Source organism: Condylura cristata, unplaced genomic scaffold, assembly GCF_000260355.1.
Source record: "Condylura cristata isolate star-nosed mole 26May11 unplaced genomic scaffold, ConCri1.0 scaffold00006, whole genome shotgun sequence".
In the NCBI taxonomy this organism is placed as follows: Eukaryota; Metazoa; Chordata; class Mammalia; order Eulipotyphla; family Talpidae; genus Condylura; species Condylura cristata.
Window position 1 is genome coordinate 14,621,546 of NW_004567107.1, and position 18,190 is coordinate 14,639,735.

At 56.8% G+C, this 18,190-nt stretch overlaps 1 protein-coding gene across 1 annotated transcript in view; it reads right to left on the reverse strand.

The window, feature by feature from the left end:
- The window catches only part of COL27A1 (collagen, type XXVII, alpha 1), a 124,647-nt gene that overhangs the window by 3,013 nt on the left and 103,444 nt on the right, over nt 1-18,190 (reverse strand). Inside the window, exons 40-60 of the mRNA XM_012721232.1 lie at nt 17,392-17,445; nt 16,442-16,495; nt 13,733-13,789; nt 13,532-13,585; nt 12,951-13,004; nt 12,646-12,699; nt 11,978-12,031; nt 11,792-11,899; nt 11,207-11,314; nt 10,288-10,395; nt 8,594-8,647; nt 8,071-8,133; nt 7,659-7,712; nt 7,482-7,517; nt 7,367-7,384; nt 7,102-7,137; nt 6,808-6,834; nt 5,063-5,128; nt 3,208-3,376; nt 2,115-2,224; nt 623-841 (exon numbers count right to left, since the gene is read on the reverse strand). Coding sequence (XP_012576686.1) covers nt 623-841; nt 2,115-2,224; nt 3,208-3,376; nt 5,063-5,128; nt 6,808-6,834; nt 7,102-7,137; nt 7,367-7,384; nt 7,482-7,517; nt 7,659-7,712; nt 8,071-8,133; nt 8,594-8,647; nt 10,288-10,395; nt 11,207-11,314; nt 11,792-11,899; nt 11,978-12,031; nt 12,646-12,699; nt 12,951-13,004; nt 13,532-13,585; nt 13,733-13,789; nt 16,442-16,495; nt 17,392-17,445 — 1,557 coding nt within the window. The remainder of the gene's footprint in view (nt 1-622; nt 842-2,114; nt 2,225-3,207; nt 3,377-5,062; nt 5,129-6,807; nt 6,835-7,101; nt 7,138-7,366; nt 7,385-7,481; nt 7,518-7,658; nt 7,713-8,070; nt 8,134-8,593; nt 8,648-10,287; nt 10,396-11,206; nt 11,315-11,791; nt 11,900-11,977; nt 12,032-12,645; nt 12,700-12,950; nt 13,005-13,531; nt 13,586-13,732; nt 13,790-16,441; nt 16,496-17,391; nt 17,446-18,190) is intronic.

The following is an 18,190-nucleotide window of genomic DNA, read 5'->3' on the forward strand; positions in this document are numbered from 1 at the left end:
ATCTATCTATCTATCTATCTATCTATCTATCTATCTATCTATCTATCTATCTATCTATCTATCTATCTATCTATCTATCTTCTACCTACCTACCTATCATCTATCTATCCTCTATCTATCTATTTATCTATCTGTCTGCCTGCCTGTCTGTCTGTCTATCTAAAGCTGCTGTCCAGAAATCCTCTAGCAATTTGGTTTTTTCAAATAGCTTTGTGTGAGAATGTTGGTTTCCCTACATCCTTGCAATGTATCAGCAATATATCAGTTCTTTTCCTTCCCCAACAATCCATCCTTGCCTTGGGTATCTGAAAATAACCAAAAATCCTAAAAGAAGGAATTAGCACCTGACAGGGTAGGGGTAGGCAGAAGAGTAGAAATCCAATCTGTCTACAAAAGGTCTTGCCAATAAATGACAGCATCTACCCACTTGCGGAACTGACACCAGCCCAGGTCTTAGGGCCTCAGGAGGCAAATGAATAAAAGTAATTTCATAGTAGAATTAGTATAAATTATATATAAAGATAATGTATACTATACTAATATAGTGTAAAATGATCATACCCCATTCATAGTAAAAACAAGCTTTTCCACCTGTCCCTGCATCGGGGGCTGGGAGAGATACCTTGCAGCCATCCATGGGTACCTCGGGCTGGAACTGACCCCCAGCTTCAAAGATCTGTCCGTTCCAGGCCCGAAAGCGCACAGCCTGCTTGGATGGGGTCTGGCCAGTGCCCTCCTGCCACACGGTCACGTTAAGGCAGTGGATGGTGATGTGCTGAGTCACCTCAGAACTTAGCAGGTGCAGGAAGTTCATCTGGACCCTGCTGACAGCAAACTCGACCTGCAGAGGAGATGCAGCAGTGAAAGGGGGTCCTGGTGGTGTGGCTACGGGCCTTTCCTGCTCCCAGACATGTGTCCACTGAAAGGATGGGGGGTCCTGGAAAGAGAGGCTTGTCCACAGCCTAGGCTAGGAAAGGAAGGAGCCGGCCAGCTTCCAGGCAGCGTTGGAACCACCCCGACATAATCTGACCTACCACCCACTCCACTTTGTATGGGCGGAGGGGTCTTTGGTGCTGAGCTGGGATCCCAAGGCCCAGAGAAGAGGACCTGGCCCAAGTTCCAGAGACTCCTGGAGCTCGGGAAATGAGAAGTGCCTCCGTCTCCATTCTTTCTAAATTCCAAGACCCAGCGTGGGGTGAGGTGCTGCTGAAAACGGAAGCCCATTAAGTCTTCAGTGGTTCACTGGACCTGAGGTGTGGGACAGGATGGGCCATTCTACTACCGATCCAGGTGCAAACTATGGCCTTTACCCCTTGGCCGGGCAACTTTCCCATGTGGTCTCCAGACCTCAGAGGCAGAGGGGCCTAGGCCAGCTGGACTCAGAGCTCTAACTGTGGGCAGCAGGCAGCTGGTCCTTGACTCTCGGCACCTGGACAGCCCCAAGAGGACGCACTGATGGACTGGTTTGCCTAGAGATGGACAAACGCTGGCCAGCACAGCTTCTCCTGGCGCCTCCCTAGGGCTCCTAATGGGCTGTGGTGTAAAGGGGTGATACCCCCCAAGCCCCCCAAAGCCAGGGTGCCTCTTCTCACTGCAGCATGAGTCATTCTCACATCTGGGTGGCCTGCTGGAACGAGACGTCCTTGATCTACAGAAGGGGGACCCTGCGGGGAGAGGTTATGCCCCACTTCTGCTGGCTGGCTTTGGATGACTGCTGAGTGTCTATGAGCCGCTTGAAATTCTCAGCCTGGAGCTAGACACAGGGGAAGCTGGCAAAGCACACGCGTTAAACAGCTGCATACACTCTGGCACATGAAGCAGTCGTGTCCTGGTTCTCCATGCCAGGCCAGTTGGCCAACCGGTGACTTTTAGTCATTAGGCAGAAAGACCGATTTGAAGAACCCTCAGCATCATACAATTCCAAGGGTTTAGAAGATCATGGATTTTGAGCAATTCATCCCCGATTTGCAGATGAGGAAACTCAGGATGACTTTCCCCAGGCTGTGAAGCAAGACCGTCAGGGCCCAGACCAAAACCTTGGTGGGCTGTGGTCCAGGGCAATGTGGGGGTGAGAGGGCCAGGCTGGGCAGCACAGGGGTAGGAGCAGTGGGCACCTTTGAGGACGTGATGGGTTTCAGGCACGTCTGTCCACCATGTGTGAAGTTGCAGGAGACTTCGATGGTGTCGGACGAGCAGCCGAGGTTTGGATCCACCCAGTAGGTACCTGCAGGCGGCATGGGACGGAGGTGCGGTGTGTATATGTGGGGAGGGGCCCGGGGTTTGGCTGGACAGCCCTCTGGGTGTGAAGTCAGGGAGGGGGAAGCAGAAAACGGATCCCAGAAGACTCTGGGGTGGAAGACAGCCTCCTGGGCAGACTGCCAGCCGGCAGAGCCCCTGGAGGGGACACACGGCTGAGCACTGCTTATGTCGCCATGGAAGTGTCCATTTTACAGATGGGACAAGTGAGGTTGTCAGAGACTGAGTCGCTTGCCCCAGTGACTGAGGGGTCATCCGACTGAATGGTTTCTCCAGCAAGACAAGGGATCCTGCTAGGGCTGTTGGGAGAGGCAGGCCAGGGCTGCCCACCCGCCAGCCAGGCCCCTCTGGCTTTCCCACTGGCCTTCTGAGGGAGCCAAAGCCCCTGCAGCTGAAGGCTTTGCAAGAAGCCTTGTGGCCCCCTTCCTGTGCAGCCCCCTCCCTGGGCTTGGGGCGGTGACTTGTGGGTCCAGCTCACAGGGGCTGACATTCAAACCAGGTCTGTCTGCCTCCAAACCGTGTGATCCTTCCACGGCACCACATCAGCTCATAGAGAGAAGGGGAAAATCCTGGCTCTCCAGAGAAGCTGTGACTGAGTCCTCAGGGTTGGGATAAACTTCAGGGCTTTTTACTGCCAAAATTCTTGTCTCATTGCATGGCCAAATTCTCAGCTTGTGCATCCGTGAGCTCTAGAAGGCTCGGGCCGCTTCTGTGTTTCCTACTTTATTTCCACTCCCCAGAAAGCACAAGCTGTGGTATGCCACAGGACCCTGACTGTTTGCTGAGTGAATAAATGACCGCCCAGATGCCTATCTCCCTGAGGACCGAAACTTGGCCCAGATGAGTCAAGAACCAAATGTTCCATCTCCCCTGCCCCCCTGGAACTCTGCTGTGCCCTACCCTGTCGTTCCCCTCCCCCCACTTTCCTCCAGACCCCAGTGGCCATCCTACCATCCACCATCTTCTGCTCACAGTCCATGAGGTCCCGACAGACCCGGGCAGGATTCTCTTTGGTGCCCAGGGGCGTCTTAATGCTCTGGATGAGATTGCTGAGGTAGTGTAAGGTTTTAAAGATCTCCCCTCCCTGGTCCAGCACCAGCCGGTCCGGATGGCTGTAGCCCTGACAAGAGGAGAGAGGGTGGCCGTTGGCCCGCCAGGTCCTTTCCCGAGGTCCAAGCCCCACAACGCCGAGCTCTCACTGCTGGACGGCATCTCTGGGTTCCCAGGCTCACGCCTGGGGCAGGAGTTAGGTTTTCTTCCGCTCAACAGATGACAAAACTGGGACAAAGTGGAGGACACTGAGGAGTGGCCCCTGCCTAGTCCAGACGAGGCCAGGGCAGGTTCTGGGTACCGAGGGGCACGGGTGGGGTGCCAGTCCCGGCCAGTTCCCCTGAGGTAGGAGTGGGGTGTCTGTGAGGAGGAGTCAGGAGACAGAAATGGCACCAGCAGGGCCAAGTCTCTGGGGTGAGGAATCCAGCTGGAGAAGGTGGATGTCACCGTGGAGAGGAAGGGCCATGGAGAGCCCTGACCAGGTGGGACTCTTGCTCCAGGGCCGTGGACCTGTTTCCAGAGCCACAAAGAGGTGCTACATAAGCGCTACTCGCCTGTGTGTGCATGTGCCTGTGTGATGGGCAGCTGCTCACCCAGTCACTCCTCAGCCTAGACACAGACTGGATTTCCCAGCTGCTTTGGGGTGTGGGCTCGAGCCTGCGCGTGCGGCCGTGTGTGTGTGTGTGTGTGTGTGTGTGTGTGAGTGTGTGTGTGTAGGGAAGGGTCATGAGACTGCAGCTATGGAAATGGGAGCAGAGTGATGACCACCCCGTCAGGGCTGGCCCATCAGGCCTTCTCCGGCATGGTGCTGACCTGGGAGGGAGCCAGGGCGGGGAGAGGCAGAGAGCAGAGTCAGGCCCCCTGGCAACAAGCCAGTTAGCTTTAAGTGTGTGAGAAAAGACATCTACCATTCTCTGCTGCCACCTCTCTAGCGCTGTGTGCGGGCTCTGGGCAGTACAAAGAGGGTCACCCCCGGGCGCCCTTGAAGAGCGATGTTGAAGGCTGTGCCGGGCAGCGCTCTCCTGGGGAGGCATCGCAGCACGCTCCAGAAGCAGAAGCACCACCCTCTCCACCCCATAGCCTCGGGGCACCCCCCCATCCTGTCATGGGAGGAGGTAACGCGTTCTTCCATACCGCTGCACCCCTGGATTGTGAGGCCTCAGGGAGAGGTTCCCCAGCTTTCCACGGTACCCGGCACAAGGAACACAGGGATGTCTGTAGGAGGTCTGGGCTGGGGGCCATTAGTGAGTGAGCCCCATTAAGGGAAGAAGACAAGGTAGTGAAGAGGGGGTCCTGAGTGAGGCTCAACTGGAGGTCAGCTGAGGACCTCTGTGGCCTGGAGTCAGGAGCTGAGCTGACTGCAGGCCAGAGTCACAGCAGTGCCCTGGGAAATGACCAAGAGCTGCTATTCCTGGCAGATGGAGGGACTGACACAGGGAGCTGCTGTAGGCCGTGGGCCCAGAAGAGCCTTATTGCCGACTCAGCCACCAAGAACTTGGAGGCCCTGCGAGGCCGTTGGGTTAAAGCAAAAGTGCTCAGGGCCTGTTATCAGCCTTGCTCGACTCACATAGGCGGGTGACCTCGAACTCCATCACAGGCCACTCTGAACCTCAACAGGATCCCCTCCCCGATCCGTGGCTGCCAGACACCCTCAAGACCAGGGTTACAGAGCACGGGGTGGTGGCCAAGTGGACACCACTGACCACACAGGCATGCGGCTGTTCCCCCAGGAAAGTGCCCCCCATGGGCCAGGTACCTCTGCTCTCAGAGCTCCATTACTGTCCATCCACGTCTGGAAAGCTGCCCCAAGGCCATCTTGTTGCTGTGCAGGGAGAAGACAGGATACACATTCTGCTGCCTCCTTTCCCCCTGCTGCACCAGTGGGGGTCTCCAGTCTGAACACGAACTTTACCACCTTCCTCAATGGGATTGCAGCCAGTCACATGTCCTCTGTGGGAGTCTGTCCTTCTTGCCTTGCAAACAGTCAAAACCGACCTTTCCACTCCCTCTAGGCTCCTTCATAGCTCCCTGCACTCAGGATTGTGCCCAAACCCCGTGGCAGTCCCAAGACCCTGCCCGAGTCCTGAGCCCTCTAGCTCTGTCTCCCTTCTGCCTCCCACAGATGCTCTGCACCAGACGCACCGACACCTCTAAACCCTACGTGCCAGGCTCTGTCTAGCCCCAGGCCCTTTGCACATGCCGCCTCCGTTGCCTACAGCTCTCCTCCTTCCATTGCTCCATCTGGCCGTCTCCCATCGCAGTAATTCTCAACTAGGGCTGATGCTGTCACCTAGGGGACAACTGGCAATTTCTGGGGCTGTTCTTAGCTGTCAACGCAGGAGGGGGGTGCTTCTGTATTTGCGGCATGTGCTGCTTAATGACAAGGGTATATTCTAAGAAATGCATTGTTAGGTGACTGCATCGTTGTGCAAACAGCAGAGTGTAATCACACAAACCTAGAGGGTGTGGGCTCCTACACACCACACAATGTGGCAGGTCCTACTGGGATGTCTGGCAGCCACGGATCGGGGAGGGGATCCTGTTGAGGTTCAGAGTGGCCTGTGATGGAGTGTGTGTGGTGTGGGCTCAACCAAGTAGAAGGAGGGTGAGGATGCTGCTACCATCCTGCAATGCACAGGGCTGTCAATAGAAGCAAAGCAGCATCTGGTCCCAAGGGCCAAGCATTTCCCAGGCGTTAGCTGCAAAGGGACCCTGCTGAAGCTATGGTGCGAGGCTGGAGGCCCTTCTCGCTACAGCCTGCAGTCTCGCTCCTCCTCCTGTGCTCATGTAACGGGCCCCTAGCCCTGAACTTGTAGAAGCAGGGCTGTGGTCTTGTGGAAACTACAAGGCGGAGAATCTCTAACCCCAACCCCAGCCTTGCTACTGACTAGCTGTGTAATCTGGGGCAAGTGGCTCAACCTCTGGGCCTCAGTTGTGGCCTCTTAAAAAGGGGCACGATCATAAAAGTCAGCACTGTGGAGGGGTCAGTGAGTTCATACACCCATGGCACTTCTAATGGTGTCTGGCACTGAAAATTTCGTGACTATTCAAAAATGGTAAAATCCTCTGGGCCAGACTCACAGTTCAGCCTTCAGTGAAACCAGGAGGGGCCCAGAGGGCTTGGAAGGCTGAGCTTTCAGACGGCCAGGCCCTGTCCCCAGAGGAACTGCAGAGGGCAATCAGCCTGTCTGCCCACTCTTTGTTCCCGGCTCTGATGGAGGCACCCAACGCAGTGATCTGGTCTGCTGAGCAATGTGCCGATGGCACTTGAAGCACAGCAGCTGGAGTCTTGGAGATTCAGTCAAGGGCACTCCCTTGCTAATTTCTGGGTTTCTTGCCTCCCAAGTCCTTTCTCAGGGCCCAGGGTCCAGTAGGGAGAACACAGGCATCCGAGGCCCAGCTTAGGTTCTAGCCACACAGCCAGGATGGATCAGCTGCCCCTCCCCAGCCCAGCCTCCAATCTTCCACCCCCAAATAAACAAGACACTGCGTTCGACTTACAAAGTGGATGGGGCTTCCGGGAGGACCCTGCAAAAGAAGAGGCTGGGTCAGTATTTGATGGGCACTGGGCGCTGGAGGGGTGATCTGGGCAACCTGGTTTCTGCTCTCCGGGAGGTGGGTCCTGCCAGAGAGGGTCTACTCCAGCCTGGCCCTCCTGGGTTCACTACACTCTCCCAGAAGTCTGCCGGTTGTCAGAAGCTTGCAGGCCTTATGAGGTCAGGGCCAAAACCAGGGTCTGTGGGCAGAACCTTGGGCCTCACTCAAAGGATCCCTGCCTTGAACACAGTTACCTACCGGTGGGCCGGGCCGCCCCCTGGGGCCAGGAGGACCCTGGAAGAAGACAAGAAGAACAGTGAGGCCCTGGACAAAGGTCTTCCGTCTCCCCCCACCTGGGCCTTCTGGAACAGCCCTGAGATCTGGAACCATGGTGCCCCCGACACAGACTGGTACAGACTGGACCATCGTCTGGGGCAAGGACACACCCAAGAGCATTAGGAGTCATGGGGAGGGTGGCCCATTGCCGTCCCACCCGCCAGCCCTGACACCCCAGCCCACTCACCTTGGGACCTTGCAATCCCTGAAAGGAGACAAAGCAGGGAGAGAGTCAGGGGACCCGAGCTGAGCGCGGCCCCCACCCCCCACCCCTGCAGCACTGCCTCCAGCCTGCTACTCACCAAGTCCCCGCGGCTGCCTTTGTCGCCCTTTGGACCCTGCAACAAACCAGGCCCAGTGAGAGAAGGCTCAGAGGGGGCTCCCCATTCCCCAGGTGGGGAGACCGAGGCCCAGACTGGCCCCAGGCCACGGAGCCAGGGAGGCCAGGGACCGAGCCGTGGCCAGGTGTCTGTACATACCGGGCGTCCCGAAGGTCCCAGGATTCCAAGGGGCCCTTTGATGCCTTCCTTTCCCTAGAGAAGAGAGAGAAAGGCTTATGTGTCCTCATCTCAGGGTCTGGGGAAGAGTCACAGGCACAGAGGGCAGCATGAGTGTCCCGGGGAGCAGTGGGAAGACCTTTTCAAGCAGGGGCCGGCCAAGCATCACTGAACCCCCTTGTGTGACTGAGGTGCTGCACATGTGGAGATGGGGAGCAGTAGCCGCCCCTGGCAGGAACAGCATATGCAAGGGTATAGAGATGGGAGGGGGACCAGGGCAAAGGGGTCTTGACACAGAAGGAGCAGGAGCAGGAGGAGGAAAGCAGGCATAGTCCCTGCTGAGAGGGGCCTGCTGGTGCAGTCCAGACTCGTCAGGACAGAGAAGGGGGCTCACCGTCAAGCCCGGAGGACCCCGAGGGCCCCGGATGCCTTTGAAGCCGAGGTCTCCAGGGGGCCCCTGCGGGAGGTAGAGGAAGGTCTGTGCCTGGGTGGCCGCTGGGTAAAGGCCCCCATGTAGCTCCACCACCCCTCGAGTCTGGCCAACCTCTGCTGTCCACGCTACGAGGCCAGACTCGAGAGGCCTTGGGAAGAGCAACCATGTCCCCTTAAATATCAGCAGATGTCAGCGTGCTGGCTGCCTGCCTCGCTTAATTGTATAACAACCCTCTAGGGTTTTATGCCCATTGCACAGATGAGCAAAGTGAGGCTAAGGAGACCCCAAGCGCGGAGCTGGTAAATTCTGGAGGCGGGCTTAGAACTCTGGCTGCTGGGATGTGAGCACCGGTGGATGAGGGGTTCCTGCTGTGTCCTCATCCCCCCCTTGTACGTCCTCAAGAAAAATGTGATGAGTCGATAAATGAGCCAGTCGATGCGTAGAGGGGACCCCAACATGGACAGTGTGCTGCGGGCATCCATACCTTGGGTCCGAAGAGGCCAGCCATTCCTGGGAAGCCCATCTGGCCAGAGTCACCCTGCAGGGAGAACAGGACGAGATAGGGTGAGTGGGGCCTGGATTTGGGTGCCTGACACGGCACGGGACCCCTGGCTCTGCCTGTCCTACAGACATCAGTTACTGCTGCTCCAGGAGGTAAGACAGGAGGAAACACATTCTAGGTACCATGTCAGCTGGGCCAACTTCACTCTTCATTGCCTTTTTGGAGTTTGTCCATCTCACATAAGTTTTTTAATGTAATGCTCATAACATTGTCTTATTATCCTTTTAATATCTCATATCACCTCCAGTAACATCACCTCTTATTAATATTAGTGATTTTTCTATTTTCTTTTTTTCCTGATTACTTTGGCTGGAGGTTTATTAGTTTTACTTATTTGAAGAAACAACTTTTGAATTTTCTGTTTCATTTTTTTATTTCTAATCTTCATATTTTCCTTTCACTCATGTTGCTTCTAATTTGCTCCTCCTCCTGTTTTCTTAAGATAAAAGCTGAAGTCATTGCCTTCAATGAGACCTTCCTTCTTTCTGACCCATGAGTTATTGTTAAAATGTCCCCTGAGTGCTATATTAGCATCCTGCCAATTTTGATATGTGGTGTCTTCACTTTCATTCAGCTCAAAATATGTATTTCCCTTTTGCTTTCTTCTTTGACTCATAAATTATCTAGACATTTGCTACTTAGTTTCATAACATGGGGATTTTTCAGATATCTTTCTGTTATTGATCTAGTTTAATTTCTCTGTGGTCATATACTATTCTGTGTGATTTGAATCCTTCAAAATGTATCAAGTCTGGTTTAAGACTCAAGATATGGTTTGTCTTAGTATATGTTCTGGAAGTACTTGAAAACATATATCCTATTGATATTGGGAGGAGTATTCTGAAGTATCAGTTAGGTCAAGTTGGTTGATAATGTTGTTCAACTCTTCTCTATCTTTACTGACTTCCTGTCTATTTGTAATATGTTGTGAGAGAAGTGTACTGTAATTGTGAACTTGTCTATTTCTCCTTATATTTCCATAATTTTAATAAATTTTATAGATCTGTCATCAGGTCCATAAGCATAGGATTTTATGCCATCTCAATAAAGTGACCTCTTTAGTAATATGAAATGAACTTCTTTATTACTGCTAGTAGCCTGTACTCAGAAATCTATTTTGTCTGACATTTAAACAGCCTCTCCATTTTTTTGCATGCATATTAGCACAGTGTATGTTACCCTATTTGTGTCTATATTTAAAGTCAGCTTTTTGTAGCAGACTATTGTTGAATCTTGCTTTTTGTTGAACTCAGACTCACAGTATCTTTTTCAGTTGGCGTGTTTAATAGATGCCACTTATTTTCTATACACGTCCACTTGTTCCTTGCTTTCCCTGATTTGTCATGGTAGGAGTATGCTGAATGTTCTCTGGGACAGAAGGAAGAATGAAGACAGTCCAGAGCACAGGACAGGGAGTCCGCGCACCCTGGTTCTGGCTGTGATTCACCTGTCTTCATTCTAAAGAGACCACTCAGATCTCAGCCCGCTCCCATGCACCCCACTCAGGTTGTGGCACCCTTGTCACCGAGCAGGCGGGTGGCTCCTACGTGCACATGTGAATGTGAGTATTTGTGTGTGCAAGGCATGAGCATGCATAGTCCCTAGGGCTCACTTACCGGCTGGCCCTTGGATCCAGGCTCCCCCTGGTCCCCAGGAAGCCCCATTCCGCCTTCTGTCCCTCGCTTGCCAGGAGGACCCAGCTGCCCAGTTAACCCACTTTCACCCTAAAAGAAATACATCAAAACGAGCAGTCAAGGAGGAAATAGCTCAGGGTGTAGGGGAGCGAGGAGACAGACAGCAAAGCTGCAGGTCAGTGTGGATGCAGGCGTAACAGGTGCAGGGCCGGGAGGGAGGGGCTCAGACCTCCAGCCTCCTGAACAGGACTGGTTTCTTCCTTTATTTTGCCCCCTGCACTCTCTCACACTGCTTCTCCCCTGGAACGATGTAGCTCCCACCTCCACACCTCCACTCACTCTACTCCTCCAGCCTAGACTGCCCTGTCCTTTCTATTTCAGTTAAATCCTCCTTTAAGTGAAGGCTACCTGTCTTCCTGCTGCAGTCCTCACGGAGGTTCTAACCTTTCCCCACTGAAACCCGGAGCTCAGGGAGGGCACGAGGCATGTCCCCTACATTCATCTCAATCGTCCCTTCAGGATCTATTCCTCAGGTCAGCCTCACTTGGGGCTGCTTCTCCCAAAGTAACTCAAGATTTGCTAAACAGATGGCTCGGACGAGGGTTCCCTGTGGCAGGAAACGTTATTCCACAAAGGGCCCACTAGGCGGCACCCATGGACAACTCAACAACCACTGGAGGGTTTCGCGGGCCAGGGAGGGGGCAGTATTAGAGCTACTTGGATAAACCATCCTTTGTATGTGGGTCCAAGCTTGGACCAGGGGCCCCTGAGAAAGGCAGCAATGTGGATTCCACTCTCCACTAGGCCCTAAAATAGGTGCACATGTCACTATTGCAATCAGTATCATCATAACTAGTACTCAGGCAGGAAGCGTGGGTAAGTGGATGAAGAAGTATCTGACCTTGAATCCTGGGGGCCCCTGTGCTCCAGGCAAGCCAGCCACACCTGGGTTTCCTCTCTTCCCAGCAGGGCCCATGGGGCCAGGGATCCCATCATCTCCCTGCTCCCCCTGTAAAGAAAGAGGCAGAGGAGGGTCCCCCATGTTTCAGGACATAGATGGCCCAGAAACAGAAGGTTATGCTCTAGGATGGGGGTCCCACTGAGTGTGAGGATGGGGGGAGGCACCAGGGGGATGAGAAGGTTGAGGATTTGTGAGTGGGGCAGGGGAGTGATATTAAAACCAGGCTCTGTCTGCTGGGATGAGGATGCCCTTTCTGGGTGCTGGCATGCAGGAGAGGCGTCAGGAGGGCCACACTCCCAGGTCCCAGGGGGTGAGGCAATTGTTCACCCCAAAAGAGCCCAGGAAACTTCTCAATATATTGGTTCTGTCCCATCCAAGTCCCCCAAGCTGCTCCTCCTGACCCATAGCGTAAGGCAGCACCCAACACACACAAGCGCTCACACTACTTACTATAGGCACACACAGTGCACACACACACAGTCTCAACAGGAGACGCCACCTGCGCTGACCCCAGGTGCTGCTCACCTGCTGTCCTGCTCGGCCGTCCCTGCCAGGAAGCCCATCTGGTCCAGCGACACCCTCAGAGCCCTGTCTCCCCACCACGCCCCGGGGCCCCGGAAGCCCCTGCAGGCCCTGGGGATACACAGAAGTGGTTGAGGGCTTCCAGGGAGGGCAAGAGAGGGCCGAGGGGGCGTCACTAGGATTACCCACCTGGATGCCCCTCCGTCCTGGTGCCCCGGCCTGGCCTTGCTTTCCCTTAGGTCCCTGTAAAATCAAGGGGCACATGATGGAGGTGCCTGGAGGCACTGTGGCACCCCAGGAGATCTGCAAGAGTGCAGAGAGATCAAGACCCCTATCTGGCCAGGTCCTGCCTGTCACCGCTTGGCTCAGGGCATCTGAGCCAAATCCAAGCAAGCAGCCCGGTCTGAAGCCCAGGGGCAGGACTGGCCTTGGAAGAACCAGTGGTGCCACTGGCCTCGCTGGGCCCCCTGCTCCTCGCAGGCCCCCTGCCACAGAGCCCGTCCCTGGTGGGAGCCTGGCCCAACTTCAACAGTGGAGGGCGACACAGGGGACCTTCGTGCCAGGCAGGACCGTCTTCCTCATGAGCGTCACTGCCTGGCTCCCTCCTGCAACCCCCCTGGCACATTCTCCAGGTGTCTCTCCACAGGCTGTGATACGCTGGGAACAGGCCAGCTCTGTGTCTTGACTGTCCTGGATCCAGATGCTTCTAGTTGACCTCAGCCAGGTGATTCCCCCTCCTGGGTCCCAGAAAATAGGGCCCTCTCTTTCTCATGGCCCTCCCACGCTGTCCTGTGTGCTCAGGCCTGCCTTGTTCCTTCCCAGGACCGCAGTCACCCCGTGGACACCCAGCCTCTTACCTGGTCTCCCTTGGATCCTTTGGGTCCCGGCCGCCCCCGGGGTCCCGGATGCCCCTGCAAACCAAGGTGAGATGACTCAAGGCAGCCCCAGGATTCTCTCCCGGGGAGGGTGGCCAGTCTCCGCCTGGAGGGGGAGGCGTGGGGAGGGGTTTGGGGGTGCAGGCTCTGGGGGTGTCCCCAGGGTCAGGGCGGGAAAAAAGCCCTCTTGCAAGGAGGGTCCCTTTAAGAAGTTGTGTGATTCTCCCACCCCCACTCTACCCGCCTTGGGGCAGGAAGGGGGAGATGTGGCAGGGAGCACCACTCACAGGCCGGCCCTGCTGGCCCGGATTTCCACGGAGGCCTTGTACGCCCTCCTGTCCCTAGAAGACAAGGACAGTGTTGAGGAGCTCATCTTGGGAGAGGGCAGGGGGCACAGTTCCACCCTGGTGCAGCCCCAGAAGCGCTGCTCTGGGGGGCCACATGCCACCACCCCCAGCCTCAGTTTCCCCATCTGCAAAACAGGTAAGACAACAACCCACCAGCAGGGATGAAGGAAGGAAGGTGGGGTGCGGGTGGGCCTGCAGCCCATTCCCTGGCCGGTCTCCTGCTTCTGTCTCTACAGTTTCTGCAGAGATGACTGCTCCCCACATGGGTGGTGTCTCTGGGGCACCCAGAGTCCCCACCTCCTCCTCTCCCTCCCTCCCTCAGGAAAGGTCTGAGGCCCATGCCTCATGAACTAAGCCCCCCAGCCCCCGTCCTCAGGGAGCTGTGCTTCAGCCAGTGCCCTATGGGGGAGGCAGCGTTGGCTCCTGCCTGGGCTGTTGAGCGCAGGCCACGCACGCGGCCAGGACTGCCCTCTCCTGCCACTCTCCCCACGCTGCCAACAGGGAGGCGCTCTGGTACTTACAGGGTAGCCTGGGTCCCCTGGTTCCCCACGGTCTCCTCGATCCCCCACTGGACCCTGAAGGACAAGGACAGCAGCAAATATGGGCCACTGAGCGCAGGGGCCCAGGCCTGGGCCTCAGGGCCACACCCTCTGCAGAAGGCCTCACCCCTGTCAGCCTCCCCCTCCCTGCAGTGTGGTCCAGGGGATGCAGGTGGGTCTTACCCGATCTCCAGGGGGTCCCGGGGGCCCTTCGGCCTGGCCATCCTCACCCTGCTCCCCCTGCAGACACGGAACAACCAGCTTTAGGATAAACCTCTCTTCCTGCTGACTAGGCACTCCACTCAGAGGACAAGGAGCCACGCTAGGGACATAGCTGGGGAGACTCAGGCCAGGCAGCAAAGGGGTATCCAATTTCACCCTCATTCTCCCATGGAGAAAAGTCTCCAAGAGGGAGAGACCTGCTGAAGGTCTGAGCAAGTGGTCTGGTGTAAAGGGGGGGTTACTACTTTAGTCTTCCAGTCAGACAGCTTTGGTGCCCAGCGGCATGGGAGGCAAAGAGCACTACTCTGTTCCAAGAGCCTGGTCCCACTCCTGAGACTGGTGTTGTCCACAACTGTGACGGCAGGGACAATCCCGTGGTGCAGGCGCAGTCAGAGAACAAGGCAAGAGCAGGGTTTAGAGCTGAGGCCCGCCGTCACCCTCAGGTCTTGTCCTCCCGCGGGACAAGTGGCTGGATGCCATGTGCCAACTACCTGGAAGGTGTGAGCCCTATAGCAAATGGCAGAACCTTGGGTAGAGGGCACAAGCCTGGTTACCCATGAGCCCCTTGCAGTGGGAGCACAGGGGAACCCTGAGAAGCCATCAAGACGGGAGCCATCCCTGGGGCTGGGCCGTCCTGGGCCCCAGAGGGCTGGCGTCTGTGTCTGGAGCCTCCATGGGCCCCGCAGGCAGGTGCTGAAGGTGCAGGGGTCACAGGGCAGGGAAGACGCCCTCTCCTCCCTGCCCGTCCCATGCTCTTGGCCCAGGGCTCTGTCCTGCCTTGGTGGGAGGTGCTGTCCGGGGGGCTTTGGGGGAGGGGGCTGTGTTCACTTAGTGCGTATACCTTTAGGCCCGCATGACAGTGGCCATGTATATCGCTCCCTAGAATCCATGCAGCCCTCGCAGGCCCCCCAGGGAGACCCTGGTATACCAGGTGAGCATCCCCAGGTGAGCCCCAGGGAAGGGGAGGCCTTAGGCAAGGCCACTTAGGCATCAAGGGGGGCCTGGGTCAAAAGTCTCCCCTCCTCCCTTGTCACCTGGGGATGGCTATCATTTGGGGGTGCGTTTTTAGCACTGGACAGTCGGTAGCACTCCCCTCCTCTTCCTATGCTAGAGTCGCCTCCCAGCTCCCCAATCCCTCTGGCATCCCTTTGTGAGCTCACAGGGAGTTTCCGAGCTGAACAGCCCACAGGCTTAGCCAAGCCTGCTTCACTGGGAAGCAGGGCCTGACCGCTGACCACAGCATCGGACTCCAGCCTGCTGTGCTCCCACTTGCCCTGCACGAGTCCCCGAGGGTGGAGTCTGTTTCCCCACCTGTCACTGACACCTCCAGGGCCCTCATGGTGAGAACTATGGAAAAATCTGGGGAAATAACCTCTGAGCTTTGGGGTCCAAGCTCAGGTCCTAGGGGAGCTCGCTCTCCCTCCCTGCACCATCTGCTCATGGGCGACTATCCATTCATGGAGCCCTTTGGAGCTTTTTCTGCAGGCACTAACTCGAGGACAGAAACACACTATATAGGCGGATAGTGACTGACTGGACACACTAGCAGCTCCTAAGGCGGAAAGCGCATCTGGAATACAGGTACGTGGGCTTCTGCGTGCCTGGTGCTCCCCAAGCATCCACCCTGCAAGGAGGGGGCCCCTCCCGAGTGCCCAGCAGGCTTGAGGCCCCTTTGGGGTTAGACTCCCCTGCCCAGCAGCCACAGGGACTGCACTAGGCCTGCGAAAGAAGGGTGGGGCGCAAGGGAGTCTTGGACCCCCCCCCTGCCAACCGGACCTGGTTCAGGGTCCATGTTAACCCATTCTGTGCCAGCCCTGCAGCCTGGGAGAGCCTGGGAGGCCCAAGGGGGCTGAGTGACACTTTTGACAGCCTCCTGGGGGTTGTGTCAAGGCCTGTGGCCACTTTGATTTTCATGTGTTCTCCTCCAAGTGGGAAGAAGGGGCCAGCTGAGCAGAAGCCAGGGTGACTCACAACAGCGGGAGAGAGTTAGTGGGGTGCTGACTCGGCAAAAGCAAGGCGGGTTCTGGAGGGAGGGTGGCGAGGAGCTGGGCTGCAGCCCGTGCCCCGCACTGAGCCATGGGCAGGGGAGGGAGGTCGGGAAGTGGGTCCTCAGAGACTTGGATCCGGGGGCCTGGTCAGCTCTGTCTTGGGGCAGGAGCTGGGGGGCTGGTGCCTTGGGCCTCTGCTCCATGCCCCCCACCTGCACTGTGGGGTGTTCTGATCACGCTTCTAGCGATTTCTCCTCTATGGAATTTGCAGCCAGGGCTGGGGTGAGGACACGCCCTCCCTCTGCCTCGGTGGTCCCCTCCTGGCCATGAAGTGCTGAAGTTCTACATGGTCCCTGTGGCCTTCTCCAGCTCTCACTGGGTGATCTCATTCATGAGCAAGCCTTTCATCCCCGCATTCGAGGAGATGATGGGATCCTGGTGTTAGTCACTGTGCCACTGAGAGTCCTACACCCAGAATTCCCTGGCTGGCAGGAACCGTGTGCCTGTTGCAGACATCTGTCCTGAGTGCTGGTCTCATGGCTACCCGCAAGCAGGGCTGCGGCCGCCTCCTGACTGACCGAGAGTGACAGACGAGCCTGCCATGAGCTTCCGGTCACTCTGGCCGCAGCGCCCAATGAGCCTGGCACCAGCGAGCAGCGGCTTCCCAGGGCTAAAAACCCACCTTTTCACCTTTTGGTCCAGGAGGTCCAAGGGGCCCCGCAACGCCTTTGTGTCCCTGAAGGAAACAAGATGGGGGAGGTAAGAGGACCCCACAGGTGATGAAAGACAGGACCCCAGAGATAGAGACCCTGGGCTGTATTCTAGCAGCATGTGGGACTCTCATGGGGGCCACGTGTGTCTCTCTGGTCTGGCCATCCGGACATGCGGCCTGGGTCCCAGACACCCCCTAGGGGGCACTGATCTGGGGCTCAGGCGACACAACCCAGGACCAGATCTTTGGAGAGTCAGCTGTGCTGTGTCCTCCAGGGCAGAGGCAGGGGCAAGGGACTGGCCTCAGTTGACACCCCCAGGTGGTGAGCAGAACTGTACACCTGGGCTCTCCGTGGGCTCCAGCACCTCTGATCTTGTCCCCCAGCCTCCAGCTCCTCATCTCCTTTGCCCTCCTCTCCATTCCTCCCCCCACACCCCACTGCACCCCACTTCTATCCTTAATATACTGCCATGCTTGCACACAAGCTGTTTCACCTCTGGGCCTCAGTGTTCCTTTCTGAGGAGGCCCCCTGCTTCTTGAGGTCCGGTCTCCCCAGGGGTGTAATGAGGGTTTGGCTCACCCTCTGCCAAGGGGACGTGCCAAGTTGGACACAGAAAATGGGATAAGGCTGGTCTCTTTCACAGAGAACAGTTGTGCAGCCTGGAAATGAGGTGTGGGGGGGCACCCACTATCGGAAGGAGAGATTCAGTGAGGTCTTGGGGTAGGTGGGGGTACCGCCCTGCCCCTGCCTGACCAACGATGGGCCTCGGCCCCCACACTGGTCTAGGGCCCAGGTGCTTCCAGGGCAGAGAGGACACAAGGCTGCAGAAGCCTGAGGGCAGGTGCAGTGAGGCGGCCGGGGAGGACCTGGGACCAGGCGTGCAGGATGGAGATCCGGAAAAAAGGGGAGGCGCCCTTACGTTGTAACCAGCCAGTCCGGGTTCTCCTTGGGGCCCCATCCGTCCCGGAGCACCCTGTAAAAGGAGGAGACCTGCGTTGGCATGGAGTGAGGCTCCCCCAGCAGGGATCGGGCTCGGTGTCCGCCAGACTCCAGCCCAGGCCAGCCCAGCGGCCTGAAGTCCACTCTGCTCAGAACCAGGGCCCGAGAGTGCGGGGAGCGCCGGTGCCTAATTTCTGGAGCCAGTTGTTAAATAGAAGCAGTATTAATGATGAAGTCGTATGTGTTTACAGTTAAATTGGTTATATTATAAATACGCTACTCAAAACGGACCTCAATCTGGCTATTTTGCTATACTTTGCTGATACCGGTGCTCACGTGGCTGTTTCCACCCACTGGGTCTGTGGGTGGGAAGGCTAGACACAGGCGTGCCTGCCCTTCACCTTCCCTGCCCTTCAGGCCCCCCACCGTGCTCCCCAGTCCACACTGGGGCGCTTGGTGTCACCCGTGGGCGCATCCACACCAAGGACACTAGGAGGGAGCCCCAGGAAGCGTCCCAGCCGTTTATCAGCGCCCACACTCTGGCAGCTCGGAGGCGCTGCACCACTCTGTCCCATTCCTGGCTTTCTCTCCAAGTCTCCCCATCTTGCAGCTGTCAGTCCCCTTGAGGTCTTTCCTGTCAGACAGGTCAGCCATGGCTGGGACACCCTGAATCACCCCAGGATCTGCAGATTTACCCTGATCCTTAGGAATCTATTTCCAATGGGAAAACCCTTCCCTGTCCCCTCCCGGCCGGCGCCCCCCTCCCCCGCCGTTGCCCG